Source organism: Lingula anatina, chromosome 10 (genome assembly GCF_051362555.1).
Source record: "Lingula anatina isolate TDL-2025a chromosome 10, LinAna3.0, whole genome shotgun sequence".
Lineage (NCBI taxonomy): Eukaryota > Metazoa > Brachiopoda > Lingulata > Lingulida > Lingulidae > Lingula > Lingula anatina.
The window spans coordinates 18,218,404-18,245,217 of NC_141776.1; the positions used below are offsets into that span (position 1 = coordinate 18,218,404).

The following is a 26,814-nucleotide window of genomic DNA, read 5'->3' on the forward strand; positions in this document are numbered from 1 at the left end:
CTGCCTTTTGACAGATTTTTTAATCAAGGAAATTCTGAATATTCCTTCGCCACTTTTTCATACTAAGGTGAATTCACTTCTGGGGATAAAATCCCTGGCTTTGAGGCAGACTGCCTAAATTGCTGACAACAGCAGACCAAGAAAAAAATGTTGTCTGAACAATAGTTCTCTTTGAGGTGTTAAGGGAGCACTGAAATTCCCAGTTCTCCAGGCTATTAGGGGCAGGAGAGAGAGAGAGGGGGGGGGGGGGGGGTCAGGGAGAACATATGTTAAATTCACTGTATTGTTTGCCATGTTCACATTTAACTTTTCATTTTTAAACAACATAAAAAAGGAGTAGCCACACATATTTTAACTATATTATCAATGCTCTGAATAATAAGAGAATTAATGATCACTTTTACTCTTTACTGTACACACACACACAAACACACACACACTGGATGGTTTCATATGCTGGGTTTACTTATATAAGATTATCACTTTTTTTATGGTACATTTCTAAGATTTTATGTAAAACCCCAAAACTGAAGATGTACTGAGTGATTTACTCTCAACTTCAGGGGAAAAAACAGAGAATGCTTCGCTATAAAAGGACTAGCTGAATGTGTAGTTATCCCATTTTTCTCCCAGAATCTGATTTAAATGAAATTCCTCAACTTCCTCAATTTCCCTTTCCACATAAAAAACATTCTCAAAAAAGGCCAAAGTTCAAGTCTGTAACTAAAATATCACGAAATAAAGCATGTCCCACTCTGCTATATAAAACCTTCACCACTACTGTACAGCAAATGAGCAATTGTGTTAGGTGAGATCCCAACCATTTATAGAACACAAAACATTGCGTTAGATGTGACAACAGAAAGTATTCTCAACCTACCTTGAGTTTTCTCAGAGCCACTTCTTCCCAGTTCAGTGATTTGAACCACTTGTGATTCTTCACATCTTCAGCACCATTCTGAAACAGGACCACAGGTTTTATCATTATAAACATAATAAAACCTGCAAAAGTATTTTCAGGGTATGACAAAAAACATCACATTTTTCATGAAAGCAGCCTGTACGTTAAAAACTATTATAGATATTCACAATTCCATGATTTATTGAATTATATATATATATATATATATATATATATATATATATATATATATATATATATATATATATATATATATCACACATACAGATTTGTCCATACTAAATGACCTATTTTACATTTTAAATATTGAATAGATGGGAGGGAAACATGGCCACATGCAGACCAGTATGCTTGACAAAATGTGCAATATGTCCTGTTACAGTTTTCAATGAGAGAACACGGATTTATAACGAGGTAATACTCTACCTTCATATTGCCCAGTCTTCTAGTTCTATCTGCAACTAGCAGCTTTTTTATCAGGTCTCTGAAATAAGAAAACAAAAATACTTATAAATAACTTGATAAACTTGCTGCAGCTTTCAGGCCAAATGCAAGTTTTTCTTAAAGAATTTAAACCCAAAAATTGGCGTTAACTTTTAGACTAAATCAGAAATTATCCAATTGAATGAAAAATTGTGCCTTTTTTATTAGCAAAACTAGATAGCCAATGTGGTTCCAGGCTGACACGCACAATTGCCACAGTGGATTATTTAGGATTTATCTTATATTGAAGTAGACCACCACACGACCAATACCAAATCAAATTACAGCACAGCATATTGCTACGTACACAGATCATTTACACAGACTTGAACCTGGATTTAAAAATATGAAAAGGACCAAACAGTTAATAGTCCAGAGTTCTGAGGGCCAGCATCAGGATTTGAATCTAATGTCTTGTTATTCCCTAATTTAAAAAAAAAAACTCTCCTGACTGAATGGTGCGAACCAATGGTGCATGGACCAGGTTCGTCCCAGTGTAAACACAGCTGCAGGACTTACTTGGCAATGAGGTCTAGATGTTTCGGCCAGTCTATCTTCCCTGCCAGGATCTTCTCATAGATTTGGAATGGGACGTCATCAAAGAAAGGAGGATAGCTGCAGAGAACAAATTTTAAAGAATAATTTCATGTTTACCAATTCTATAATTATAAAAAAATAATGGTTTATTTGATGCACTCTGCAACATCTGATTCAGCTACTTTTTTCACATAAAATGAAGTTTCTGATATAAGATTCTATCATGTCGAGAATTTTGCTGCTACATTCTGATAAATGTATAATTAAGTAACATGGCAATCCCAAGAGTGTACAACTAAACTGCACATTTTTTCACTAAACTCACAAGCTGACATCAATTTGTCATGTATATTTTATTTGATCACTTACTTCACCATATACACAATCATACATTTGAATAACATGTCTACAGCTTTATTATCCATATTATCACTTACCCTACCAACATCTCATATATTAGAATACCCAGGGCCCACCAGTCAACAGCCTTATTGTGTCCTTTACTTTGAATGATCTCTGGTGCTAAATATTCTGGTGTGCCGCACAGCGTCCATGTTCTGAAATAAAATATCAATACTGGCACTCAATAACAAGCATATTAAAGTTAAAGTTATCTTGAAGCTAATCAGTATATTGTATTTTAGGATTTAGAGAATGATGGTCATTTAGCTCTTGAATTTTCTATAATAAATAATAGGATGGGGGAGGAGGGGAGGGTGTTTATGTTTCTGTTCAAAATTAGCAGTAATTTCACATATGGTAATCATACATTCTAACAGAAAAAGTGTATGCTTCCATCGTATGTTCCGTAGGTACTATCATGATAATCTGAAAAATTCTAAATATTTAACAGGGTTCAAGTCATATAAAATGTTTTCAGCAGTTGATTTCCTGGTTATCAAAATATTGTAGTGACAAAAAGTTGGTAATAAGTGATTTCTATACCAATCACTATACCAAGTGTTCATGACCCATCATCATGGCATTTTACCTGTCTGATAGCTTCTTGGCAAATCCAAAATCCGTAATCTTCAGATGCCCCTCTCTGTCCAACAACAAGTTCTCTGGCTTTAAGTCTCTGTAAACTATCCCTGATCCGTGCAAATAATCCAGCGCACTAATGATTTCTGCTGCATAAAAGTTGCCTGTGGCAGTATTAAAACGTCCAGCGTTTCTTAGATATGAAAACAGTTCTCCACCGGGAACATATTCCAGGAGCATATACAGGAAGGTTTCATCATGGTGTGCCCACAACCTACAAATATAATAATAATAATAAATTAATAAATAAACAAATTAATTAATTAAAAGATTCATTGATTTATTAATCAATCCATGAATAACTAAATTATAAAATAAATTAATACATAAATTAAATTATATGTAATAAATAAAATTGCACAGGTTTAAAGCAAATGATGACACAGTTATCTCACCAGTGAGTGAAAATGCCCAAAACATCAATAGAAAAATTGGCAAACTAGAAAACAGTTGTTCATGAGTTACTGTATACTGACAGGCTATTAGAAAATTTTGAAAAGTTGAGGCACTTTGTCAATTTTGAAGTATAATCTACATGATTTTATGGGCAAAAAAAAAGGCAATCAGTTTAAGATGCCTTCTCTTGGCATTACTTAGAATACAAAAAACCTTGTGATCCCACAGGTACATTGGAAACAAGAGAAGGCACGTGATTCGGTACGGCTGACTGCACTCAGCTGGAGTCCCCGCAGAGTTGGGTCAATTTACACAAACAGATGGTGTCTTTGGGGATGGGGTCTTCTTTAGATCAACTGGGATAGGATAACTAGTTTTGGTGCTTTTTTGTGCCAATTTCCTTGTTTTAGTTGTATAAGATGGCAGCCTTCATCAAGGAAGTCTTCAATTGCATCAGAAGTCTAGGCACAACTAACACAATGAGAACCATCCAAGACAACCCAAAGTCTTGTAACTTATACAAAATCAGGTGATATTTTGCAAGATTTGAAAGTTAGTAGGCTCAGAAAAAATGAGGGACTGAGACACCAGTTAAAAGCAGACAAAATTCATCCAGGAATAATTTTCTGGTTGTTAAAGATAACTGAATTCTTTTGCACAACAGGACTAGTACGTATTCATCATGTTTGGCATGTTACTTTTGTATTGCTTTCTAAGACGCATACAGTTTCACTCTTGTTGCTTAAAGGTTAACCCATCTCACACTGATTCCCTTGTGTTTTCTAGTCTTATACGACAATATACTATCCAGTATTCACAACCGTGTTTTAGGCTATGATCTCGGATAATCTCCATCCATCTGCACACTTCTTTCTTCTCTCACTTTAACACAACATACCAAGTACTTACATGTTGACGATGAACGGATGATTGATAGTCTTAAGGATGGCTTTCTCGTTCCTGACATGTTCCACTTGTTTCAGTCGGATGACCTCTGATATTGTCATGATCTTCAGAGCAAAATACTCCTTGGTTTCTTTGTGTCTTGTTAACACCACACGACCAAATGTTCCAGTGCCTGAAATATAACAATAATAATAATAATAATAATAATAATAATAGTACTTAATAAATTACTAAAAGAATAATAATAGATGGTGTGGATGGGTACCCACTGCACATCCCTGTACTTCTCATCATTCTCCAGAGCAGCTCACCTCCCCTTCCCCCCAGGACCCCATCCTATAAATATATAAAATGACAGACTGCAACAACAGTCAAAACCTGACAAAATTCATCAACAAATGGCCATGCACATCCCTGAGGACAAGTCTACTCTAACAATCACCAAAGTCATAAAATAGCAAATAATTTGTCAACACAGTTAGCTTGTAGCATTATGTCAATTTCTCATACTAAAGTACTAATCAGAGACTTGTCCCTTCCATGGTATACTGAAGTTACATATATAGAAGATGAGATGAATTCCATCACTGCTAAAACATGTTTTCATCCACTGTTGTTATTATAGACTTGGGGCATTCAAAAACATTGTGCAGGTGGTATCACCACATGGGGAGATGTCTGAAATAATGTTATACTGAATAATTATGTGGATAAAAGACATGTATTGCATTTACCAGTATATGGCCCCATTCAGAATAGGGGACTAACTAGTCCGAGAATCAAATATGGCCGACCCACTTGAATACTTCCCCATCGGATATCTATTCAGTGTCTATTAGCGGATTAGACAACAAGCTTTGTAGTGTGTCGCCATATTTGACCCTCGGGTTAGTTAGTCCCCTATTCTGAATGGGGCCTATCAGTTCTTTTTAAAAAATGTGCCGCGCGTGTGTGTGTGTGTGTGTGTGTGTGTGTGTGTGTGTGTGTGTGTTTGTCATGTTAATTGCATGTACTGCTGTGCCATGCATACAGCCATATGCAATGCTGTGATTAACAAAGGCATTACTAGTACCAGTAATATGTTAATGTATCTTAAAACACCTATGCAAGGTTTTCCGTTTGTCAGTATAATTTCATCTAGCAATAACCAGGCCTTGGATAAACCTCATTGGCTATGTGGTACCGCCACTGCGCAGAGTCATAATATATTTGAACAGGTAAATAGGTACATGCACTTTATCATTATTATAATACTAAAAAGGAGAAAAGGAGAAAAGATTTTTAAAAGATTAAGAAATACTCCTTGTATATTGTGTATATATAGGTGTAGTTATCACAACATGAACACATCATTAGTAGCCATCTACAATGTGCATAACAGCATTATTTTACTAGTATGTATTTTCATGTATATTAGACCTACAGCCAGCAGTTTCTTTCTTAATTTCTGCCTTTTTTAAGTGGATCATTTTATTGCAAAATAAGTGTGCTAATAAAACCTAGGTCAAACAGTTTAGAGCAGACCTTGCTCAATTACTAGTAAAAGGGTTGTCCATTTACCCCCCCCCCACCTCGAACCTGCCCCTGTTAATGGACCTGAAAAAAAGGAAGGCCCCCCACCCCCTTCTGCTGCCCCGTAAAAACCACCACCAGCTCTCTCCCTGCTGAATACCATTGAACTAAAATAGCCCATGCGAGGCAAATACTAAATAAGATTACATAAGGCAACTATTATGTGAATATGATTAATGTGTTCATTGTAGAACTAATGTAACTGATCAATATCTAAAGTGAGAAAAATCAATACCCAAGCACTGAGTAAACAGAATCATCAATACAATATTCTCTTTCAAGTACAAAGGTGAAACGGTGTGTCTGGCTTTTGTAAAAGTATGTCTACACAATAAACGTTAAATGTTTACAAACTCTCAGCTAAGATGTGAAGATCTGAAGGGGTGATATTTTTGTGCGGAAATAAAGCAATTACTGAGATTCACTGATTAACTCTATTATACAGACCCTAAACATGCAATGATCATAACAATGAAACTGTAGTTGTCAAAAATAGAGATAAGCCTGAGATGTGAATTCTGTTCAGACTTGGAAAAAAGGGAAGATGACTATCAACGCTCAATGTCTTTTATAGGACAGGACAGTGTAAACGAGTTTAGCTCACATTATATTAATTAAATATATTATAATAATATGAAAAATCTTATATAAAAACCGAAAACATTATGATTTAAATATCCATAAAAATCAAAATAAATTAATATCAAAATACCAAAAAGAGTTCAAGATCAGTTCTAATGAGGTATTTTGTGTCAATATTTCCCACCCCTTTAAAAAATCCAAACAGTCTAGTAATTAAAACAGGGAAAATGGCAACTTGTCAAGATTACATTTGGGGCTGCAACATTAACAAAAACACCATTATATAAACAACTTTAAAACACCAATTCTGGATCGTGCTTTTGCTCACATACAACAAAATAAGGGACCGTTCATAGGAAAAATCTTTTTTCTAAATATTTTCTATTCGCGGTATCTTGTGATAACTCCGAGCGCAGCCGAGAATTAATTACAGCTTTGGAAGTAACTGGGTCGCGCTGCCAGTAATTACGCCGCGGGGTATTCAGGGCACAGACTGTGATCACAAGATACTAGTACCGCGAATAGAAAATAGATTTTTCATATGAACGGTCCCTAACTCCTTCATTCCATCAAGTCTGCAGCTCAGTGTTATAAAAACACAGGGGAGCCTAATGAGACATGACAAGTACTAGTATTTCATTTTTTAGCAAGATATATTCAAATAGTAAGACTAAACTTATGAAACATCAGCTTTAATTATGATAAAGTGCTTAGCAACATGTACATTCTGTTTTCTAGAACAGGCCTATGGTAAAAAAAAGACCACACATCCTAATGTCCAACCATAGGCTTGGTAATCTTTCGCCACATATTCTATGTTTTGTTTTTCTCCTGATATACCAAAGTTGCTGACAGGCAAAGTGCACACAGGAAACCCTGAGAGCCGTGGGCACCACAGCCATTAACACACAGAAGAATTCAGACAGCATTCACAACCAGTTGTTCCATGGTCTAACTAGTCAGTGGATCAAATATTGAAAGCTCGGCTGACAGCAAGCCGCGAAATCCCTTCAAGGAATCTATTCAGAGTCTGTTAGGGGATTATGTGGCAAGCTTTGAAGTGGGTCAACTAACTGGTTGTGACTGCCATCTTAGGGATGATAAAGAACCTTTTTTATTTAAGCTAGGCATAGGCTGAGTTTGCATATATAAATAAATAGATATACACATAAATACATACAGCAGACATATAGTACTAAACATACCGGAAAAACTCAATTTTTTCAGTGGGGAAAATGTACCAATTTTTCAGAGGCAATATTTATACATTTCTGTGTAGCATTTGTGGTGTTTCTTCTGTATAGAATAGAACTTTAAGGTCACTTGCTTGTTAGTTTTGATACTACCACTCAGTTGGAATGTTCTTATTTCAAGGCTTTATGAACTGAAAAAAAAAATACAGTATCTCAAAAATTCACAATTTTTCCCATTGAAAAAGATCAAGTCATTACCGTAGATTTCACATTTGTTCTGCTCATAGGGAATCTTAGAAAAATGAACTCTTACAAACGAAGACACCCAGGTGTTCATTAGCGCAACAAGACCTGTACAAAATAGCCAGCGGCACTAAGTACATGTAGTCAGCCATAGTTGATAAGTAATGCATGCACAAAGGATGGAGAAAGGGGCATCATCTATTACTTGCCATAGGGGTTGACTTGTGCGTTTGACAGAGCTGATAATACTGTATTAGGAATGAGCATGTTGTGCAATATACTGTAATGTTACTGGGCCAGATTTCATAGTGAATTGTATTACACTCACTGAATAGCACGTCAGGTAACTCTAAACATGGTGTTATTATAAACCTCTTTTCACCACCAAACAAAAATTTATTTTGAAGCGTGTCAATAATGGTATGAATGGTAAGCCCAGCTGGGTTTTAGAAAGTGGAGTTCTTTCAGGGGAACAATATGGGTGATGAAAAAGAATGGTTTTTAAAGATTTGTGAATAGAATCAGTTCACTGCACCAGAGCTCAAGGACCACCACTGTTGGATAAAAAGAAACATTTTGTCATGAGTCAGTGTCGTGTTTATCGCATGTTCTCGCATGTTTCAGGAACGTGCTCACGTAAACAAAAGTTGTTAGATGAAAACAACTGAAAACAGTTCTACGCACAACCAGGTGCTTCAAGAAAGAAATGCAAAATTTTAAAGACTGTTTTGGGGAATGGTGTTTTTTATATGCCTACATTAAATTTCATATGTGAGAAAAATGGACATTTGCAAATGTTAAGAAAATAAGTTTTACCAAATGGGTCAATCATTACAAAACGATGCTGCCTTTCTTTCATAATAATCATGATTTTGTTGCTGTCATATTCCTTGTTTGCTGCATTCCTATGAAATCATTTTATTTCCTGAATCCATAGAAGATTTCTCACCACACGTCTGTACATGCATGCACTTGCATAATTATCTTACTGGTCAGATATACTTTATATATCCTAATCCTTGTATCAATAAATCAGCATCACTAACATAAAAACCTACATGTGCAGAGCACTTGTTGCTGAATATCCAAATAAAACAGACAGCAACAGCAACAAGTCAAGTTACAAAGATGCAGTAATTTTTTATCCCTAAGATAATTTTCTATTTACTAAAATCTTCATTTAAAATATATGCAAATGACACAGTACATCATTTTAAGATAGACACATGTGGCTTTGTGAAACCAACCTTATACAACCATTTACAACCATATAACTATTGGGTTATGTTATATTTCTGTTGAACTTTCAATCTGCATGTTTGTGTGTGAGGATGCCTGCAATGTGATAGAGTATATGGCACAACACATTTAGCCTGATATACTCCTATATATACCATATACAAGTATATAAACTGACAAGAGGTAGGTATTCCTGGATACCAAGAGGGCACCCTGCCTTTCACTCCCACTGAATCTGAACTAACAGAATTCACCTGGTCTGGTGTATTTTTGGACTGTGACTCAGTGAGCAATGCACATCAAGATGCCCAGGTGAGTTTTCCTCTGTCTGTCTTTAATCACTGAGTTCTATGTATCTCACACTGGATCTAAATTGGGATCTATATAAATTGAGAGAGAGAGAGAGAGAGAGAGAGAGAGAGAGAGGGGGAGGGGTAGAGAGGGAGAGAGAGAGAGAGAGAGAGAGAGAGGGAGGGGTAGAGAGAGAGAGCTGAGCAAGGATGGAATACCACACAAGGTTATAGCCGGGACATAAAGGAGAGAAACCAGTGCCAGAACTTCAGTTCAATAAACTCCAACAATACATCAACATAACAGAAGATGACATCGCATGATACACTGCCCATTTCTGGTATTCCTGTACACAGCTAGCCCTTATGTCTACAAAGTGTGTTACGAAGGGAAAGTTCAAATTAGTGAGAACTGCACTGTTACTCCACAGGGATTCTTGCTGAATGCTATCACATAAACAGACTAACATGCCTCCTTCTGTTTCCAGTATACCTGTATACTCACCAACATATTTGTATTTTACTCAACACCAGAAGGCAACGTGTTATTCTGACTGCATTCAGCAAGAGTCCCCATAGAGTAAGTGCACATTAGCTAGGTTGATTAAACTCATTGTGAACAGTCCCTTAGACCCCATTCCCATACCTAGATCAATCTAGCAGGATCGATCTATCTTTGAGGGGATTCTGGCTAAATTATATTCAGATTAAGCAGCTCTAATGTCTTGCACACTTCTGAAGTTGCTGAAAGATAGTTAATTACCCCTTAACAGCTTCAGTAGCCTGGGAGATGGGTCGATCCTGCTACTAGTAGATGCATCTAGGTATGGAAATGGGGTCTTAAAAAACCAGCTTCATGTACCAAACAGATATAACGGGGTCACAGCCTGGTTCAGTACACACACCCCACACAGCAGACCAGCTGAAACATCACCATTAACCCCAGGTTAATTATACTCTAAACATACCACAGCCAGGCTCAAGTGATGGAGCATGTGTTCAGAAATATATCTATATGTAAATTACCATAACCTGGTGTAGGCTGAGTACTGTCAGGTAGTGATATGAATATATATATACCAGATCCTCGGCTAATCACTTTGCTACTGAGAGGCATGAGATTTTAACACAAAATCAAATAATTTTTTGATGTTTTCTTTCATTTCTGATGCCTGCCGAGCCCCCCACCCCCTTCCTCAAATAAAAAACAACATTGAATAAATATCTGGCTACATAATAAATATTGAGATATTTTTCTTCAAAGCCTGCTTCATCTCTGATAGCCACTCTTAATTCATAGACTTCCATTAATTCCGAGCTTTACCATGACTTAAACCCATCACATTATAATCAACTTAACATTTTGACCCGGCAGTTGATTGTTAGCACATCTACAAAAACAAAAAAAAAAAGGGTCAATGTGATGCATATCTGATTAGATAGCTCATGGCAGGCACATCAATCTCTCATCAAATAACAATATCCCTTTTTGTATACCATTGTTAATATATTGTTTAACAAAGAGATGCCCCTTGTTACATAGCCACAAAGGCACGATGAAAAGGCCTCAGGGAAACTGACGGGCTACCCTTATGGAAAACCTGTTGTTGTCGGAGTTGTATGCTAGAGGGTTAAATATATATGGGTGTAGATCTACATATACGTATAATCATGTCTATGTTTATGATACAGACACCGCAGGATTACTAAATGTATTAATCTGTTTGTGTGTAAAATACAAAATTAGTCTGTTACAACACTGTATGACACCTTAAGGGACAGTTGACAATGAATTTTGTTGACTTAGCTAACAGTCTCATATAATCACCAGGTTTTCTATGTTCTACTCAACACCAGGAGGAGGTGTGTTAGTCTGTAAATCTGAAAAAAAAAAAAAAAAAAAAAAAAAAAAAAAAACCAGAGTCCCCAATCAGCCTGGTCCACAAAATACATTGATAATGGACCCTTAAATTAAACGATATTGCATGAGTGCATCTTTGCCATATAGCTCAGATCAGGTGCAAACCATATATTCTGTGTGCTGTATTTAGGTTGAACGAATCACACCAGTACAGTAAGTCATTCACAGATAATAATTCATTTTTGGCCAAGAAAGAAAACAAACAAAAATGTTTTCCACAACTTTGCCATTATTTGGTCAAATTTTAAGCAGAACAGTGAAAGAATAAGTTGAAAAAATTGTAGATAAGAGTAACAAAAGCAGGTTTTATTAACGTGAAGGTCTTAGTTCATAGGATACAGCAGTTTCTATCACTGGAGGTGTGGTATACTATATCCAGCTGTAAAAGGTCTAAGTTCAAAGTTATTATTAGGTGTGAACTTCTCTGTCTACTCAGATGGTTCTCATCCAGAGTTATACCATAGATTCATATTGCTACATGAATGTGGCAACATGAGAGAGAGAGAGAGAGAGTTGATTTGATTTAAGAGATGATAAAAAAATAATAAAAAAATAAATCAGGTCCTAAGCATAGTGTCTGCAAGGGTGGGGTGGAGGGTTAAAAATAACTGTCTTTTTAGTCAAAAAATGCCTGCCCTGCTTCTTCAAAATTTGATCTAGCTTCATTGTCATTTTTCAACTTGGGTCAACTAAGGGGTAGAAAAGTCCACTTTCCCAGAAAAAAAAAATTGAAATTGCTGGCTACAGGCCTGTGCTAGTAAACAATAAACACTGTGCGCTGGTACATGTACCAGTATCCAGTACATGTACTGTATATTAACAAGCAAACATTTTAAAATGAAGTCACAGAGGTACTCATTAAAACAAGTACTAATAACATAAAAGCATAATAGTAATGAACCTTACATACTAGCAAGGTCTCTTTACTATATCACATGTCACAGTCACATGTCACAGTCATGGTGGTCAGTCAGCTGTCATGTGTCACAAGTCGACAAAAGGTCATAAAACCCGGCCCCCATAAAGGTCACCAAACTGATCCCCATTGTTAAGTGACATGGCAATGTCCTAACTATAGTGTAATGACACCCCTCACTGCCTGTATACCCCCTGATGTGGATCAAGTTTCCAAAAACCAAGATCCTTGGTTTTTACTCTGGTGATGATGGCTGTTTGCAACATAAATTTGCACACTGCTCTTAGAGGCTAATCAGTCTCATTGAATCACTGTTTTGTACCATTTCCCGAAAACGCGTCATTTCCCAACATTAAATATTTTACTTTGTGAAATGTAAAGGGGAAAAGCTGTGTATGTTGAGATACATATATGAGGGATTATGTAAATTTATGCAGATTTTGTTTGCTTTTGTTTAATTAATTAATTTTTTTTGGGGGGGGGGCTAATACTAGTAGCAGTACGAAGAAAACAATTCTGAGTACTTTCTAATTATTCTAAGAAATATAATTCACTTGTAAAAAAAGGTGACCATTTAAGTTAAATTTCACTTCAATTAATAACATCCACTTATTGTGGCTAGCCAAACTACCAGATAAGGTACACTACATTTTATAAATTATAGTGAAGCCAAGCATGTCAGCAGGATCTTTCCCAAACACAGCTCATCTATATTTAGCAATGTATCTTTCTCTCCATCTCGTGAATACCTGTGCCTATCCATTGTGGCGGGGGTAATTACCCAGGAGGTCTTTAAGATTCTGTACAGTCAAATGTTGTTTATTAGAGCACACCTTAATCCCAGCTACATGCAATAACTGGGTATTTAAAGCTTTTCACCTGTGTGAAATTCTTTTCCAGGACTTGTGATTCATTTCTGTGCAGTGCGTTGCCATTATGGTGTGTGTGTGTGTGTGTGTGTGTGAGAGAGAGAGAGAGCGAGAGAGAGGGAGAGACGCTCACCTAGTGTAGAAAGCAACTCAAACTCGGCCAGTTTGTATTTGCTATCCTCTTCTGAGGGCGGCGGTTCTTTCCGTTTTATAGAACCAGTCTTTTTAAGCTTGCCCTTTACTTTCGCAGACGCCATTTCCACGGTAATTATAATATAAAAACAATCCTGTGTTATAATTTAACCTCCATCATAACATCTTCATCATGTCCATAGCATTTCAACGTCCAAACGCCGCTCTTCCTGCGAGAGTTCTATCACTTGTCAAAACATGCCTCCTCGCAAAATATACCTAATTGGAGCCCTCGAGCTATTCATAGAAGGCGAATCACCGCCTGTAATGAGTGTAAAAATAGCAGTGTGATTAAGCAAACTACGTGCTTAATGCGCCCGGCTAACGTTTGCAGCAAAATATGAAAATCACATTTACAACAGGCCAGGCCAGGTAGTATACAACTCATGTAACTAGTTCACCGTATTAAAATGGAATCTAATACGATATTTTGCTGTTCCTTCTCTCCCCTCGATACTAAGCGTCACAACATGGACTTGAAATCAGCTCTTTTCCCACCGTCAAGTGACCGGTCTTCTACCTTGACAGTGTCATTCTGCCTGGGACGCTGTCAACTGTGCAACTGGTTAAGAGTGTCGCTCGGCTGTCACCAGCGGCTTGACCTACTTTGTGTCGTCGGGGAGGTTCATGGAACAGCCCATAATACGAGCGTTAGTTTTGGATATATTTACAGTGCAATATTCTTTTTTGTTTGCATAAACAGACATAAAATGAAATTTTGATTGACTGAAAATATTATAACTTATTTGATGAATATTAAAAATATAATTTAGAAACTTTACCTTTTGAAGGATATAGGCGAAACTAAAGACAAATTACGGAATTACATCTGCATTTAAACTCTGCAGTACGTCAGAAATTGCCGTTCGGGGGAAAAATACTTCAATAAGTTGCGTATGATTACATGAAGGCAAGTATTATATCAGAACTCTCATGACAAGAATCTTAGAGAACACACTATCTTACTCGAGATATAGTTTTATTCGGTAAAGCTACGTGTTTGTGGTGGTCACAGCTCGATGATAAAAAGATCCCAAAGTAGGAAAGGCAATGGCAAGCGCCGCGGCAGGGAGCAAATGGTATTGTATTACCGACCCGTGTATTCACTGGTATTGGTATTATGATAAGTGTCCGTGACGCTCTTTGTGCGTAGGAGTGATTCACGTTAAGTGGTAAATACAAAACTTTTGTTAACTCGCCTTACTCGATAGAAAACGGGGAAACAGAAGTTACCACTTCACGAGCACATACTAATACGTTTATTTTCAGAATTTAGAATGGGCTTTATTAGAATTAAAGTCAAAGAAATTCAATTGTTTTTGTTTTTAGAGGAACATCCATACACCTGCATAGTTTTATCTGCACTTGGGCAAATTATCTTAAAGAAAACCCCCATTTTAATTTCTTACTTGTGTTTCATTGATCAGTTTGTCCCTGTATTTGGTTTTCATGTTTTATTTTATTACTAATTAAATAACTAAATGTGTTTTTGCCTGGTGTCCTATATTGTAGGCAGTGAGATAATTATAATGAAAAACAGTCAGACTCCACAGTTTCTCTTGCTTAGTCTGACAACCATTATCACCTGCATCTTAAAAGTGTATTTTGTACAAAATTCTAAAATCTATTTTCCTTTCTTCTGTATGGTATCCTTTTATTACTAGTGCAAGATTGTTAAATGGGAAACATGTTTTGATCCCCTTTCTAGGGTAATGGTCAACCCAGCATAATGGACAGTAATGTTGTAATGGACAGTCTACTGGCCACGGGGGAAGATCTCTCTCTTGACCAGCCGAATATTGACCAACTGAGACAGGACAGGATGGACAGAAATAGAGCTGTCATGGAGGTAATGTTCTTCACAATTGTCAGATATTTAGCAGGCAAACGATTGCCGAGGCTAGTGAGTTTTTTTTTTTTTTTTTTTTTTTTTTAGCAAAAGAATTAATGGGGAAAGAGTGGGAATAGGAGTGAGACAAATAGAGAAAGTTTCGTGAACCAACCTTTTTAGACTGTGACCTCAAAGTCCAACATCTTCCACTCTGATCATATTTATTTCATTTGTTATATATTGCATCTCAACCTTTGACATAACTTCTGTTAAAGCCTAAGCTTAACTCATGTTAACAAGTAATATCTAATGATGCACATGTGAAGTAGCAATATTAAATAACCTGTCAATATAATTTCAGGCACTTGATCCACAGGCTGCTAAGACTACCATACCACAGGTAGGTGTTGAGGACAGACGTACGCATGCTCTTACTTGGCTGAAGATTGGCTAAAATATTGAGTTTTCTTTTCAATATTGTCAACCCTTATGTGGAATTTGATAAAGACAATTAAAACAAATTGTATGAGGAGAATTTATGAAAGTCCAATTTTCTACCCTTTGCTTATACAAAATGTTTAGTTTCCAGTCATCATCTGTTATTTTTTAATTTATGTAGCAGTGATATATTTTATCTAATGATAATAATAATAATAATATATTTATTTTAAGTCTAAATTCCAAATCTGTTCAGTTGACTTAACAATAAGTGCAATTATATGGGGTAAATACATATAAAACAGTTTGGCGCCTGGCCATTATGATCTGGGTTGACAATCTCGCCTCCCTGGGGAGGATATACTTTCAGGTGGACAATTTAGGTGTAGCTGAGCATGCCACGGTGTATCCAGATTGTATAATATACCTATGAGCTCTTTTCACATTGTGCATTACACATAATTTATATAACAGCTACTGTATACATATTTTATTTCAGGTGGACAATCTAAGTGCTGCCGAGCATGCCGCGGTGTGTATTCAGTCTCACTACAGAGGACACCTGGGGAGAAAGAAATACACAGAACTGCTGTATCAGCAGTTTGAAAAGGTACTGAGACAGTGTATATGATATACCTTTGGACTCTTTTCACATAGTGTATTACACACTGGGCACTAAGGGTGCTTTCCCAGAGATTTAGATCGATCTAAAGATTAAGTTTTAGATCGACCTAACTCCCTGGGGGTTCAGGCTAAATTGCAGTCAGCCGAGCGGACACCATAGTTAATTACCCCCTTACAGCTTTTAGTAGGCGGGACAGACGCTTAAGCCAGCCAAGCTGACAGAAATCTAGTGAGACTCCCCACAGGGATAGATCGATCTAAAAATCTATGGAAATGGGGTGTAAGTCCATCTCCCCAAGTATTTTGACACAGATATGTGCAATGCACGGTGTGAAAAAGGTTAAAATAAAGAGAACATTCATAGGGACAGTTCACAAATAGATATTTTTTTTAAATCTAGTGCTGAATCAGCTCTTGCTGAATGCAATCAGATTAACGTCTCTTCCTGACATTGAGTATAACAGTCTGTGTTATTTGTCTTCTCTACAGGAAGAGGCACTGAGGTATGAAAAGATGCAGAAGCAGTTAGAAGAAGGGGAGTTGTTGGTTGCGAAGTAAGTAGGTTTACGGTAATGGCTCGAACTTTTCAACCAAGAAAATTGTATTTTTTTAAGTGATAAATTATTTATATATATATATATATATATATATATATATATATATATATATATATATATATATATATATATATATATATTCCTATTGAGTGGTAGAAACAGAATTGAAAAGCAGACTACCTAATAGTTCTCTTCTGTAAAGCACCAAAATGCTATATAGAAATGTAGTTTTTATGATTCCAAAATTATGTATCTGAAAATTTTTTTTTATTTTTTTTTTTTAAATTTTGTCATATTTGGGTCGTGAAAGCTATTGAACAAAGAATTTGATGCTCAATTCAAAACATACAGACATGGTTTATCTTCCAAACTCATACCACACATGACTGTGATTTGATCCATACGATGTGTTGGGTCTGTAGGTCTCGACAACTTCCATGGTATAAGTGATGGTAGGCTGCATTCTGAACAGACCGAGGGTCAAATATGATGACCCACTACAAAGCTTGCCATGTAATCCCCTAATAGACACTGAATAGATTCCCAGTGGGGAAGTATTCAAGTGGGTCAGCCATTTTTGTTCTGAATGAGGCTATACATCAATATGGGACTTCCAATTGTCTTTTGTCTTGGTACTTCGTCACACCTAACACACTCCTCTAACACTTTCTCACACTTTATATCATATCTTAACTCAGTCACACATTTGGTTTAGTGAGTCACACCCAACACAATGTATATACATAGTCTTTCAAGGTTTGGAAATATTTGTTCAAGTTTTATTTTCAGCTCTTGGTTTCTGAGATGGTATTTAAACCTCTTATTTTCTTTTTTCTCTTACCTAACTCTACATGTAATAATGTTTATGTGAAGAGGTTTTGCAGAAAAATTGGTAGAACTATAGATAACTGTGATGACAAGCACATAGAATAAATAAATCAAGCCCACAAAACCCACAACACCACAAACTTTGACACTTAATGAAGCTTCAAACTACAATTATAAAACAGGTCCTATAAGGCAGTGAAATAATTTTTTCTTTTAGTATTTTTGACAACATTGAATTGTCTGGCATGTAAAGGACCCTTTAATGAAGGGTCATACTGGAGTGAGTTATACATTAAAAATAACATATTCATCTCTTTAGAAATGATGAACATTTTTACCAATTCTTATCAGCTTTGATAAGAAAAAAAGTGGGGTCTCATGAAAGTTGGACCAAAAGATGGCGCTGGGTGCATTATTTTAATCAGATGGACAAGGTTGATCTGCTCGTAGAAGATGTAGATTTGTAGCAAGTGGGTACTTGTAGTGATTAATGTATTATTTGGTACATAATGTCAGTATTGGTTGTGTAGTTAAAATCATGATGTAACTATTCAACATTTAGAAATCTTTTTATCTGTGTTCTGTAAATTTGTAGAACAATATTGGGACTTAGTTAGCTAATTCTGAAATCTGTTCAATATTCAGAAATATTTTACTGTGTCAGTGCAATTTTAGCTGCTTGTATTAGAGAACAGAATGTTAGCACAATATATTGGGTTTGTGATGACTGAAAATGTGTTCAATATTCTATAGCCCTTTCTCTATCATATATGTGTCATGCCGTAGTCTCTGATATCTGAAAAAAGTCAATATTCCGAAAGCCTGGAAAGTACCATTACTCCATCTGTAGCTATGTCTAAGATGGTTGAAATATTAGCAGAGCTAGCTGTTGGATATATGATATATATCCATATTGTTCAATATTCGTGAACATTGTTCAATATTCGTGAACATTTTTCTCAATCATCTGATAGTCTGTCGGTATGTTTGTGTGGAGATTGGACTACACATTATCAGGCACCGGGTCAATACGTGATAAAATACATGGTTAGCAGTTGGCCATTTGCCCAGTGTCTAAATGGAGGAAAGATAGATCCAGCCAGAATTCTACAAATTCTCAAATATGACTAAGTGACATATTGAGTGTTATTTCATTTGAAAGTTACCTTTATATAAATGTTTTTATATTTATCTTAATATTAGATTTATCATTATGTCCCACTATTTTTAAGTAAAAAAAATAGCCTCTTTTGAATTGAGATATGAAGAAAAAACTTGCCAACTTATGCTTGCTTCCTGATTTTTACATAAATATTTGGATGTCATTTAAGCACCCCTCCCTCCCCCCCCCCCAAAAAAAAAAAAAAAAAAAAGTTACATGAATTGTCTCCTGCATGTCGGCTCAAAAGTGCCTAATTTTGTTAGCACCAAGATAATTAGATCACAGACAAACCAGATGTATGCTGAAGGGAGCAGATCTTCCTGTATATTAAGTGTGGTGATGCTATTGTACAACAGCCTTAAGCTAAACGGCTGTGTGGTGTTGGGGAGTCTGCAGACACTTTTTATTTTCACTATCGATTGATCAGAGTGCTCCGCAGTGTTATCAGACTGTACTGACTCATGTATTTACTCTTTTATTGATATGTTCTCTACAGCTAGGGGTATCCTGCAGTGAACCAAAGCTGCTCAGTTTTATTTTTAATAACTGAAGATATGTAATTTAAGAAAAACTCAAAAATAGGCTAGAAATTGTCTTTTTCTTTTCATGATTGAGGATAACATAATGAATTTTAAAAAGAATGTCTTGACTCATTTATTTCTGCTGAGTTTCCAGGCTGACTCATATGTTGTTTACTCCTTCCTAACTGCACAATTATGTGCTGAATACATGTAGTTAATACACTATTCACCTGAATTTTTCAGTCATCTTACTTTTTTTAATATACTACATTTTCATGATTTATTGTTTAAAGATGTTCACAACATCGCACTTGTGACATAAAGAGAACCAATTTTTTAGTATATTTGAATAAGCATCTTTTTCTTAGCAGAGGAAGGGGGATTATTGATTCATGGAGTATGATTTTATTGAGTCATTATCTTACAATTAAACCTGCACTCTCTAACATTCTGTGCACTACTAGTGCTCATCTCTAATACAAGAGGAATTGACTTACAAAAGTTTGCGTCATTATTTACAATATATGAACACCATGGGTATACTGTTTAGTTTTATAATTATTGTTTATACTGATTATTGTCTCAAAATTGATACAAGTTTCATTCGAATGTATCTTTATGTCTGATACACACACACATGCACATACACATGCACGCACACACACATACACACACATACGCGCGCGCGCACACACACACACACACACACACACACAGCCAACTTGGCAAAGACTGAAATACTGTGACAGAAAATGGAAAAAGGAAAAAAAAAAAGGTACAAGCAGAGACAGCATGCTATAATTTAATTCATAAAACTGCAGCACTTCCAGACGGCTGTAATTGTCATCAACATCATGCCATTTCCATTTCTATTTCAACTGAAAGCTTACGGAGAACTCAATAAAGTGGCTTCTGAAGTTAATCCATGTGTTGTATGTGGTAAAGGGCACTTCTTGCTCACGTATAATGACATAAAAGACATCTATTTAAGGCGAGGGCAGCAGAATTCTCAGACTAAAAATGATCACGTTACATGGCAAATTGAGATCCATGGTTTTATTTCCTCTCTGTGTGCTGTAGACTTAATTCAGGTAATCACTTAATTCAAGTGAAAATTGAATGATTGTACTTCTCGTATGCCTCACAATTATGACTCATTAGTGAAACATGAAAAAGAAGATGCAAATGATTTGAAAGTGAATATGTTGTGGCAAAAAGTATAACTATGTATTTACATTGATTTAATGCATAATTGGTAAAATTTGAGAATGTGAATATGAAAACTTCCAGGTAACACTGTATATATTCGTTTTTGTATTTTATTTATTACAGCAATGGGAGATTCAATGGAGGGCACAAAGGGCCCCCTAACCCCCCCCCCCCCCCCCCCCCAAAAAAAAAAAAAAAAATGCTTTAATCCTCATGGTCCTTCCATTAGCAAAATTTTGGATGTGGGAGTTTACAAGAGAAGCAATATCTCCATTACATGTGCCATAGTAATTAGAATGAAATTACCCTCATCTACCGCTTAAGTTTTATGTGTGAAGCATATTTCAGCAATTATTTTTATCCTTGTGCAAAATGCTAGGTCTGCCAGATTATGGGTCCTTGGAAGCTTTGTGACCTTGTCCTTTGAGTGTTTGCTTTTAATTCTCCGTAGCTTTAAACTAAAACTGGTCAGAATGCGACCACCACCATATCAGGGAGTTATATCTGTTCAAATAGCAGCAATGTGGGTGAAGTTTAAGTGATATTGAGCAAGTAGCTGGGAGCTTGATGTAATACTTGACTCAGTATTGATCTTGGTAGACAACAGACTTTCACTCCAATAATATAAGAGTAACTGTGTAGATTGCATAGATTGCACTCACAGGCGTGCACAGAAACCTTATGTGAAACTGCTCAGTGCAAGAAGGTCTGTACTAGTAGGTATGTGGGTTTTTTTTCTTACTATCTCATGGCTTGGTGCCGACTCAGCTGAGTATAAGGCTTTGAATATAGTAGTTTTGATAGAACCATTACGTTATTGTTGCTCTCTTTAGGTGCTGTATGTGTGTGTGTGTATATATATTTGCGTGTCTATGTGTGTGTGTGTGTGTGTGTGTGTGTGTGTGTGTGTGTGTGTGTGTACATTTGCATGTGTGTGTGTATGTTTGCATGTGTGTGTGTGTGTGCAGGAGATGATGTTGGCTCACACTAAAGTACTAGTAGGTTTAATAAACCAACAGGGCACTGGGCTTACCCTAGTGTGAGGAATGGGAAGACCCTTGTTCAGCCAGTTCATGTACATTATATGCTGTACTGACAGTGGCAGTATGATAGAACTACCATGACTTCATTGCTAGGGGAGTAAAGACCAACAAATATTAGATCTTGTCAATAAGGTGAATTATTACTTTATACTTATTACTTCATATTTCATTTATAATATTATATACCATCAAAGGTTGGAAAATTGGATCCACATTCCTTTATATTTCCATGACATCAAAGCGGGAAAATTTGGGCCCACTAGATAATTTCAAGAGATAAGATTAATGGGATCCCCATAATATTGTACGTTAAGTTTTATATGGACTGGGGATCATTTTTAGAAAAAAGTGATAAAATATTGATATGTTGCTGGTATAACTCTTGAATTATTTTTAGCTTAAAAGCTTAGGTCAAATGTCAGTTGTATGCGTCAGGGGGACATACCAGTAGATGAATATTGTTGAAATATAGTGGGAAATGTTTCCAATACAAATGATATACAGTATTTGACTCCAAAGCTGTACTAATGTGGGTTTAGCCATGTGAATAGAATTTCTGTAAAGAGATGTCTACTCCACAGACAGTACAGTGATAATCCTCTTTGATGTTCTATTCTATTTTCTGGTGCTGTATTTTATATTATACTATACTATGGCACTGTTTTCTATTCTTGTCTATTCTATTCCAATTTGATGCTGTGTTATGGTATGTTGTGTTTTTAAGTTTTAGGGCGCATTGAGAACACAGACATGAGCCTTTTCTGCGTTTTTTGATGCAATTCTGATGGTTCCTGAGATTCGTCAAGGCTGGGTGTTGGGTCCCATGATAAACGTTTGGATTTTTAAAAAAATTTTTTTTAACCAAGGCTCATATCCAAGAACAAGTTGATCTGCAGACTAACCAGTCCGCGGATTAAGTATGTCGCCAGCGACATGAAAGCGTGCCAAGATTTAACTCCTCAGCTGCCCTTGCTGAGATTCAACAAGTGAGAGGTGGGAATCCATTGTCAAGTGCACGCCATATTCAATACACAGACAGACTAATTAGTCCGCAGGTCAACTTTGTCGTGAATATTCTCTTAGTTTATATAATCTTGCACATCCAGGATTAAACTCTTGCATAATCAATGTCATGTCTATAGTCTTGGTCTGACATTTACACAGTGTGTAGTGTTGAGTTAAAGTGCACACAATTACCAATAGGGTGTGATGACATTTCTATCACTCAGACATTATAATACTATTATAATTATAATAGCTATTGGTAAGACTGGTGTTAACTGGTTTTTCTATGGCTTTATTGGTTCCAGGCTTTGACTGCATGATTATTCACTTCGGCTATGAAAAAAACACGGTATTAAAACAGCTGCTTCATTTTTTGTCAACTTTCCTGCCTTAATAATGTGATGAAGATTTAGTTCTTCTTTAAAGCTGGAATCTATACCAGACAGTCCCCAGATAATCATGGTTGTCTTGAGGTATTATCTTTTATGCTGGGTTGGACACAAAGAAAGAGGCAAATATTATTTTTCTCTGAAATCCATTTAGCTTTCTTGGAAATTATCACATCCTTAATCTATGTCTGTAGCTATGTCTGTGTACTGCCGAGATTACACATGTATTGCTGCGTGGCCTTGTGCAGGGAAATATATTTATTTATATTGGGTATTAGGAAACTGATGGATTTCCTAATGGAATAACATTAGGTTGGAGGATAAAAAAGAAATGACTATAATATTGTCCTTAGATGATGACCTTGTCACATATTTCAACTGTGTGTCCATTGTTTCTTTTATATACACACATGCACAGGTGCTCGCACACCACTCACAAATGCTTCCTCAAACAAACGTGCAGAAATTCACATACACGCATACACATATGTACATGCACGTGTGCGCGCGCACACACACACACACACACACACACACACACACACGCACGCACGGGATCCTGGGTGCACACAGAAACAACTCTCACAGCAATGCCTACATATTTGTAATTTGCTCTGAGATTAATATTAATGAATATTATACAGAATTCAGATATTTAACGAAACTATTTCAAGTTGTTATTTTTGGTGGTTCTTCAATTTCTATACCATTATTCATTATTTCTGTTTAAAATAGGTGTCATATTTTAATATATATGTTTTTTTTTCCTTTATTGTAGTCACAAGTTAGAGGTTGAACTGGATGATGATAACACCAAGAGAAGGAACAAGTCAAGACACTTTGAGGCCAGTGCAATTACGTAAGTGACAGGACCCTGCTGTTGAGAATTATTTTATTCTAATATTGGTTTTCAAGGCAAACTATAAATTATATTCATAAATATATTTGTTTCAATATATTAGTTGGGATAGCAAAAGAAAAAAAAAGAGAGAATAGTTGTAAACCCAAAAGATACATTCTACTTATGTTTAGCACTTGCTGATGATAAATATGATAACATCAAAGTGAAAAACATTTCATTTGTTTCTTGTGTTGATAAAATTAAATTGTTTCTAATTTAAAAGAGTCTAAACATGTTTCAACATGTTGAGGTTTTTAAAAATGATAAAATTTTTCATCATCAGTATTCTGTATTCCAAAAAAAAAATTCTATCTTAATTCCATTTTGACACTTAATTCAGGATACAGCGAGCTTGGCGCCACCATCACCAGGGTCACCTTGCAGATACCGCCTCCTCCGAGCCAGATGAAGCCAGTGAGACAGAGAGCGCAGGTGACCAACACCCCATCACATCAAGCACAGAGGACTCTCTGCTAGAACCAGAAGGTCATCAAGGTCAAATCTTAGGTCAAGGTCAAATGTCAGGTCAAGGTCACATGAAAGGTCATAGGCCAAGTGATCATGTTTCCAAAATCAAGAACTCTGCAGTGAGTAAGTTGGTCGGTGGATCAGAGTGTGACTCTGTCGTGTCAGACTACTCAGAAATGGCCGACCCTGTGCGTGATCTCTTTGTGGAGAATGAGGTGAAGATTGTGAAAAGGGAAGAGCTTGCGGGCGGAAAGAATTTGTGCACTGGCAGCTCTCTTGAGGAGAAGCCAGAGCGCAGTCCCGAGGAAACGCAGGAAGAGTTCGAGAAGCGTGTGCGTAAAGAGAATTATCTCAGTTTGGCCCAGGAATTTGCTGCCCTGAAGAAGATCAATTCAGACGCATTACCATTTGACCTTCATAAGGAGGTCAACAAAAGGGAGTATAGTCCTATGAGTGAGGGCAGCTCAGTAGCCTCTGCACCTGTCACTCCTAGTGACCCAGATATTGAGTTGCTGGGGGCAAACACCAATCTGAATAAACTAGAACAAAATATAGCCAATCAGAACAAAGCTAACAACAACTCATCATATCAGAACAATGCTAATGACAAAACAGCCAATCAGAACACTAAAGATAAAATGTCAGCCAATCAGGATGTCGCTTCCTTTGTGATGATGCCAGATGTCATCCCTCAGCCAAAAGTAGCCTGGGGTGAAGGTCCTGCCAATCAGGAAACCTCGGCACACTCTGGACTGTCACAACCGTCTCACCTAACACAATCAAACGTTAGCGCAGACACCTCCCATGAGAGATCTCACAAATTAATGGAGAATGGACATTCTGCATCTAAGGACAAAGGTGCCATGGTGAGCAGTGCCAGTGAGGAGTTGGGCGACTTTGACGTGATTGAGAGCACGCTGCCAGAGTTGGATTGGAACACCATAGAGCAGAAGCTGCAGAGAGCAGCAGAGGAGGAGAAACAGAGACTGAAGGTGAGGCCTCTTTTATTTCTTGCTCACTGTGGGTTGATATTTTCTCTTAGTCAACCATCCCTATGTGACTGGTTGATCAGAAGGTTCCATATCATAAATTTATAGAATCTGTTTGATCAAGTTTGATTTGTTTCAGTTTATCAGATTAAGAAGATCTAGATCAAATCTGTTACATTCAGTGTGATTTGTTTTAGATTAATAGGTTAAAAAGATATTTGAACGCTGCAGTTTATTCATTTGTCAGTCTAATATGAAAGTCATATCTGAAGTTTGAAGCCAATCCCAGACTAGTCCTGCATATTTACCAATTATATAACCACAACAAATGTTTGATTAGGCTGTCATAAAAACTGGAAGCTGCAATCGAGCTTTAAATGCCAAAAGATGAGCCCAAGTTTTTTTCCCTTCATTTCAATCTGAATATGACTCATTACTGCCAGTATTCCAAACTCCTGTTTCACCATCAGCTGTGGTTGCAAATTGATGTTTTTTTCCCTAGAATTCCAGACATCTATTCATCTATACAATTCAATATTGTAGTGTGTCTGGGATTGAGATAATATCCCTGGGGAAGTAGTTGATGCTTATTCAATGATCAGACAAATCTGGGTCTCGTCTTCCTACCCTGAGTTTCACAACCTGACAGAGATTACTGCTCTCTGTATACCAGTACACTCTTCTTCAACATCCTCAATGAGGCTTTAATATCCAGGGTGCTTTGATATGCAGGGTGCTTTGATATCCAGGGTGCTTTGATATTCAGGGTGCTTATTTATGGGTCACAATAGACCTTATTTCATGAGAATAAACTGTGTCATTATGGTTTTGTTAAGGTTGTTAGTGGTTAATTTTTTGGCTGGTCTGTAATTACACGAACAGCACATGTACATATATAAGTGAAAGAATTCCTGGAACTTAACGAACAATGATGGATCTTTATGACCCCAACTTGAAATCACAAAGTTGGGTCAATGTTAATGCACTAAATGGTAGGTTTTAGTATTTAATAATCCCCTTAAATATCCCACATTTGATTCAACTTGATGACTGAAAACATTCACTCATTTATGGACAGCAAGTGTGTAGGTTCAGGGTTAGTTCTGAGACAGAGGTCAGCAGTCAATGATGGTCACAGCAAAATTCCAAATGTGTTAGTTGTGCTGTAGGGACAACACGGCACAATTGGTCACTAACCAGCTGTCACAACCCACACTGTGCTGCTTGCCTCCAAGGCATTGTTTCTGATGAGATATGACATCAGCTGAACTGAAATTTTGGATGTGCAGTTTACAGGAATATTTTTTTTTTTTTTTTGATTTTATTTATGTAAATTTTAATGTTTGGAATATGAAATGGCACCGAAGGTACCAGAGTAAGTGCAGTGCCAGGAAAGAAAAAACTGAGTTAAAATGAAAAAAGTTAATTCCTTCTTCTATACACCGTTACAACCTTGATGTCCAATCCATATATCGTTAATTAATAAATATACAGGAAAATACTTGTAATATACATGAAAGTTTTTAAGCTTTCTATAGCTGATTACA

General features: G+C 36.5%; 2 protein-coding genes across 6 annotated transcripts in view; one reads left to right on the forward strand and one right to left on the reverse strand.

Annotated features, from left to right (window-relative positions):
• LOC106177254 (cAMP-dependent protein kinase catalytic subunit PRKX) overlaps positions 1-13,914 on the reverse strand; it is a 25,645-nt gene extending 11,731 nt beyond the window's left edge. For both annotated transcript variants that reach the window (XM_013559976.3, XM_013559975.2), the window contains exons 1-7: positions 13,244-13,914; positions 4,289-4,457; positions 2,934-3,197; positions 2,380-2,499; positions 1,925-2,020; positions 1,349-1,406; positions 881-958 (exon numbers count right to left, since the gene is read on the reverse strand). In XM_013559976.3, coding sequence (XP_013415430.1) covers positions 881-958; positions 1,349-1,406; positions 1,925-2,020; positions 2,380-2,499; positions 2,934-3,197; positions 4,289-4,457; positions 13,244-13,367 — 909 coding nt within the window. In that variant the 5' untranslated portion in view covers positions 13,368-13,914. The remainder of the gene's footprint in view (positions 1-880; positions 959-1,348; positions 1,407-1,924; positions 2,021-2,379; positions 2,500-2,933; positions 3,198-4,288; positions 4,458-13,243) is intronic.
• Positions 13,915-14,073: 159 nt separating this feature from the next.
• Positions 14,074-26,814, forward strand: part of LOC106160229 (uncharacterized) — a 34,221-nt gene continuing 21,480 nt past the window's right edge. The window contains exons 1-7 of one of the 4 annotated variants that reach the window (XM_086998121.1): positions 14,074-14,212; positions 15,011-15,151; positions 15,495-15,533; positions 16,071-16,181; positions 16,685-16,749; positions 23,688-23,768; positions 24,151-25,270. In XM_086998121.1, the coding sequence (XP_086854247.1) occupies positions 14,207-14,212; positions 15,011-15,151; positions 15,495-15,533; positions 16,071-16,181; positions 16,685-16,749; positions 23,688-23,768; positions 24,151-25,270 (1,563 nt within the window). In that variant the 5' untranslated portion in view covers positions 14,074-14,206. Of the gene's footprint in view, positions 14,213-14,245; positions 14,382-15,010; positions 15,152-15,494; positions 15,534-16,070; positions 16,182-16,684; positions 16,750-17,990; positions 18,047-23,687; positions 23,769-24,150; positions 25,271-26,814 lie in introns of those variants that run through there. The other 3 variants (XM_086998120.1, XM_086998119.1, XM_013536764.2) reach the window with 3 other exon arrangements.